Here is a 6,000-nt window from a genome sequence, read left to right on the forward strand (position 1 = left end):
ATTTACTATATGTTTCTATTACAGGTGATAAAAGAGCAGAACAGAGTCAACACATTTCAGGGGTCGGAAATCGCCTCATCAGGGCTGAGGAACAACACAACACAGCCTTATTTCACGGCCCTTTTTATGTTGTCTTCAGAACAGATTGAAGGAATTTCTGACCCCAGAAAATTGTGTTGGCTCTCTTTTGACCTTGTGCTGGTCATCCTGTGCATTGTTCAGAATACTCAAGACACACAAGGTTAACCATATTGACAGATGTTTACCATGGATTTCAGGCCTCCATTTTTTTTTTCCTTACTTTGGGCCCAGCAGGTGTGCACACACCTCAGGAACTTAGTGCAGAGATGGTGGTAGCCCCTCATAATGGGCACAGCATTTATACAGACCTGGGAACTCAGCACAAGGATGGTGGGAACCCCTCATAATGGGCACAGCAGGTGTACAGAGCCGGGAACTCAGTACAAGGATGGTGGGAACCCCTCATAATGGGTACAGCAGGTGTACAGAGTCGGGAACTCAGCACAGGGATGGTGGGAACCCCTCATAATGGGTACAGCAGGTGTACAGACCTGGGAACTCAGTACAAGGATGGTGGGAACCCCTCATAATGGGCACAGCAGGTGTACAGAGCCTGGAACTCAGTACAAGGATGGTGGTAGCCCCTCATAATGGGCACAGCAGTTATACAGACCTGGGAACTCAGCACAAGGATGGTGGGAACCCCTCATAATGGGCACAGCAGGTGTACAGAGCCGGGAACTCAGCACAGGGATGGTGGGAACCCCTCATAATGGGCACAGCAGGTGTAAAGAGCTGGGAACTCAGTACAAGGATGGTGGGAACCCCTCATAATGGGCACAGCAGGTGTACAGAGCCGGGAACTCAGCACAGGGATGGTGGGAACCCCTCATAATGGACACAGCAGGTGTACAGAGCTGGGAACTCAGTACAAGGATGGTGGGAACCCCTCATAATGGGCACAGCAGGTGTACAGAGCCGGGAACTCAGTACAAGGATGGTGGGAACCCCTCATAATGGGCACAGCAGGTGTACAGAGCCGGGAACTCGCCACAGGGATGGTGGGAACACCTCATAATGGGCCCAGCAGGTGTCCACACACCTCAGGAACTTGTTGCAGGAATGGTGGAAACCCCTCATAATGGACAGGGGAGATATACAGACCCGGGAACAGCACATGCAAATGGATGGTGGGCACCCCTCATAATGGGCACAGCAGGTGCACAGGGTATGCCGATCTGTGAACCCCACATATTGGGCACAACAAAAGTACAGACCCAGGAACTCGGCACAGGGATGGTGGGAACACCACATAATGGGCCCAGCAGGTGTACACATACCTCAGGAACTTGGCACAGGGATGGTGGGAACCCCTCATATTGAGCACAGTGGGGGTACAGACCCGGGAACTCAGCACCTCAAGGATGGTGGGAACCCCTCATAATTGGCACAGCAGGTGTACAGACTCAGGAACTCGGCACAGGGATGGTGGGAACATCACGAAATGGGCACAGCAGATGTACACACACCTCAGGAACTCAGCACAGGGATGTTGGGAACCCCTCATTATGGGCACAGCAGATGTGCAGACACAACAACTCCCTTGTATGTATTTTACCGGTGTGCTTAGCTGGATTATATTTGTAAAGATACTTTAATAAATTGGGCTCTAATTGTTTCCTCTAATTCACCCACAGGAGAAGAAGCATTTCTTGGGACACAATTACCTGAAGGAGGGTCCAGAAGGGAACAGCATCAGCCGCACCAACGTCGCCCAGATCCGTATGGCTTTCCGATACGAGACATTATGTAATGAGCTCAGCTTCTTAACGGACGCTATGAACACGGCACACCTCCCCCTGGCTAATGAGTAGTGAGCCCATGTGACTATTAAACTGTGAAAAGGATGGACGTCTGGCGTTTACCTCCGCACCGCACACGCTTATCCGCTCTCGTAGTGTAGAATGTATCAGTGTTGAAATATTTATTACATTTATCACCTATGGAAAGGTAACCACTGCTAAGTCACTCAGGACTTTAATACAAGTATACTGAGAAAATGTGTTGTTTCTGCGCATGCCATTTTGCGATATAATGTTGATAAAACATTATTTTATTTTTGCATTTTAACCTGCAGCCCAGTGTTTCTCAACCAGAGTGCCGTCTGGGTTCCCCAGGGGTGTCGCACACATGGGACTCAGTTGGTCCTGGATCAGCATCATGAGTTGCCATGGTTCGGGTGTCCACCAGCCCCATTACAACCAATGACATTCTAGGACCAGGATGCACGGCATCATTTGTTGGTATGGTGATGATGGCGAACCATAATGTGCATAACCAGCTTGTCCAAACCATAATGCAAGACTCTGATCCAGGGCAGGTAGCCTGCAGGGCCACCCCCAGCATTCAGGAGAAGGGGACCTCTGATGTGTTGAGGGTGCTCAGTGATGTGAGGGGGACTCAATGTATAGGGGGCCCTCTGAAGTGATAGGTGACCTTTGATGTAATGGGGGGGGGGCATCTAGTGGTCATAATACTTTTTTCTGATTGAGGTATTTCAAACAGCAAACAATTTAAACATAGACATGTTATGTATTCTACACATTATTTACCTGTAAAAGCCTCCCTTGTGTAGCTATCCCCTGAGACTGCTGTTGGGTGCCGCCATCTTGGATGTGATGTTGGCAACCCCAGAAGACTAAAGTATCACTCTGTAGTAGCCTTTCTCAACCTTAACATCACATCCAGGTCTCCAGGAACCCTTGCTAAAAAGAAGAAAAAATGGGGGTCAGTTGGAAAAATGCCCCCTTACTGTACATTAATGGTCAGTGGGGAAAAATGCCATCTTACACTGATGGTCAGTTGGAAAAACTGACCATCAGAAGAATGAGGTGAGAAGAATGTTCCTTACATTGGTGATCAGTGGGAAGAATGTTCCTTACATTGGTAATCAGTGGGAAGAATGTCCCTTACATTGGTGATCAGTGGGAAGAATGTTCCTTACATTGGTGATCAGTGAGAAGAATGTTCCTTACATTGGTGATCAGTGGGAAGAATGTTCCTTACATTGGTAATCAGTGGGAAGAATGTTCCTTACATTGGTGATCAGTGGGAAGAATGTCCCTTACATTGGTGATCAGTGAGAAGAATGTTCCTTACATTGGTGATCAGTGAGAAGAATGTTCCTTACATTGGTGATCAGTGGGAAGAATGTTCCTTACATTGGTGATCAGTGGGAAGAATGTTCCTTACATTGGTGGTCAGTGAGAAGAATGTTCCTTACATTGGTGATCAGTGAGAAGAATGTTCCTTACATTGGTGATCAGTGGGAAGAATGTTCCTTACATTGGTGATCAGTGAGAAGAATGTTCCTTACATTGGTGATCAGTGGGAAGAATGTTCCTTACATTGGTGATCAGTGAGAAGAATGGCCCTTACATTGGTGATCAGTGAGAAGAATGGCCCTTACATTGGTGATCAGTGAGAAGAATGCCCCCTTACAGACAGCTTAAGTTATCTCTGGCATTGTGCTGCTTTCACTGCCAAGTGGTGTTGGACACATAATTATGCTGGTGGCACCAGATGGGAAGCCAATCCGTCACAGCTCAAGAAACCCCCAAAAACCTCTGTTGGAGCCCTGGTTGAGAACAACTGCTTTATATTCTTCCAGCTGCTATATAAAGGTTAATGTGGTGGGGTGGGGTTGGAGGAGCTGGGCCAGCACAAACTAATATTAGACACCTCCAGAAGAGGAGAGGGTTATCATACGTATGGAGGGGGCTGTGCTAGGTAATGGTCTCTTCTGGCGTAGTCATACATTCTTGCACGTTCATAGACCTATTGCAAGCGAATACAACAAACATTTATGGAAAAGGATAGACATTTAAAATTGTTGAGTTTTCCGTGCTTTTACCTGCAGTTTACTTTGTACTATGGTGACCGGGTTTCTTTAATGCTCACAAAACACTCTCATGACTTTTAACACATAGATGCTGATCAGTCAATGATCTGATATTTGATTAACCCCCCCCTCTTGGTGCTGAAGGAGCATTCTCATATGAAAAAGCATTCCAACATGGAAAAGAAGAAAAGAAAAGTGCATTATCTTTGGGCTGCACAATTGCCCCCCCATTGCCCAAACCAAGACGTGTTGTCCATCATCCTTCCTGCTGCTCCAGTTCTAGATGCCGGTGTGCACTGAGCCAGCACTGAGAATGCCGAATTTCAGGCTGAACGCTAGACATCGATAGAGGTGTATCAATACCTGATCAATCTTCTAAACACATCAATAAGACTATCAAGAATTGGGTTTAATAGACACTGCCACAATGTGAGAACTTTATACCCCCCGATGTATACGAGGGCATGCCACCATATACTACACTTGCCCTCGCTCTTCATCACACTGGGAACTTTCTTTACTTTGTTACATTCATGTTTTTTCCTTTTTAGTGCTTTGACGTTGTGTATTATTATGAAGGTGCTAATTTCTTGAAACTTTATCTAGTTTACTTTTTAATGGGTCAGCCCACTGCAGGCGATGGTTTAATGTTTGGTAGGTGATGGAGAGTAAAGCCTCGTACACACAATTCGATTGTTGGCCAACCGAGCGTCAGACGTTTGTCCGAAAGGCGCGTGCCAGGATCTTGTCTTGCGTACTATTGGCACACAATTGTCAGCCAACTAACACGAACGTAGTGACGTGCTACGCAGAATTTCAGCTCTTGAGCGCCACCCTTTGGGAACCTTCTGCTAATGTCGTGTTTGGTGAGCATTGATTCAGAGCATGCATGTTTTGTAATTTGGACTTTTGTGTGACCGACTTGTGTACAGACGATACGAAAATCTGACAACAGACCCTTGTCTGCCGAAAATTTACTAGCCTGCCATCCAAAATTTGTTGGCGGAAAGTTGGACAACAATTGTCTGAAGGAGCGTACTAATGGTCGGATTTTAGGCAGTCTGTCATCACACAATTCCCTGACGAAAATCCGATTGTGTATACGAGACTTAACACTGCCTAACAGTTTGCATTGATAATATCTTGTGGGGTGGTCCTGGGTTTGCACACCTGCTGTGCCCATTACGAGGGACTCCCACCATCCATGCGTTGAGTTCTCAGGTCTGTACACCTGTGCCCAATATAAAGTTCTCGCCATCCATGCAGTTCCTAGGTCTCATCGTGAGGGACTCCCACCAACCCTGGGCTGAGTTCTTGGGTCTGGACACCTGCTGTGCCCGTTATGAGGGCCACCCATCAACCCTGTGATGAGTTCCCAGATCTGCATGCCTTCTGTGTCCATTATGAGGGGCTCCCACCATGCCTGTGCTGAATTCCAAGGTCTGCATGTCTGCTGTGTCCATTATGAGGGTACCCACCATCCCAGTGATGAGTCCCCAGGTCTGCTGTGCCCATTATGTGAGGTTCTTGCCATCCATGCGCTGAGTTCCTGGGTCTCATTGTGAAGGACTCCCACCATCCTTGTCCCGATTTCCTGGGTCTGTACACCTGCTGTGTCCACTAGTAGGAGTTCCCACCATCCCTGGACTGAGTTCTTGGGTCTGGACACCTGCTGTGCCCATTATGAAGGGTTCCTCCCATCCATGCACTGAGTTTCTGGGTCTGCACGCCTGCTGTGTCCATTATGAGGGTTTCTGACCATCCCTACACTGAGTTGCAGGGTCTGCACACTTGCTGTGCCTATTATGAGGGTCTTCCACCATCCCTGTGCCGGGTTCCTGGGTTTGCACACCTGCTGTTCCGTTATGAGGGGTTTACCACTTTCTCTGCTAAATCTTACCTTTTATGAAGAAACCGAAGGAAATTGGTGACACCCCTAGGTGAGAAATCACAGAGCCCAGGTCTACGGACAAGCTCTCAAAACTGAAATTCCACTTTATGGGTGCTATCATTCTGCTTCTTTTGTTAATGTCCTTTTTTTTGTATGTATTCTGTAGAATAAAAGTACCATTGTGTGA

The 6,000-nt window shown here is 47.3% G+C and overlaps 1 protein-coding gene across 2 annotated transcripts in view; it reads left to right on the forward strand.

Annotated features, from left to right (window-relative positions):
• AMPD3 (adenosine monophosphate deaminase 3) overlaps window positions 1–6,000 on the forward strand; it is a 96,353-nt gene extending 90,353 nt beyond the window's left edge. For both annotated transcript variants that reach the window (XM_077453551.1, XM_077453549.1), the window contains one exon: window positions 1,719–6,000. In XM_077453551.1, the coding sequence (XP_077309677.1) occupies window positions 1,719–1,895 (177 nt within the window). In that variant the 3' untranslated portion in view covers window positions 1,896–6,000. The remainder of the gene's footprint in view (window positions 1–1,718) is intronic.

Source organism: Lithobates pipiens, unplaced genomic scaffold, assembly GCF_037356315.1.
Source record: "Lithobates pipiens isolate NorthernLeopardFrog02 unplaced genomic scaffold, aLitPip1_a1.2 Scaffold_24, whole genome shotgun sequence".
NCBI lineage: Eukaryota > Metazoa > Chordata > Amphibia > Anura > Ranidae > Lithobates > Lithobates pipiens.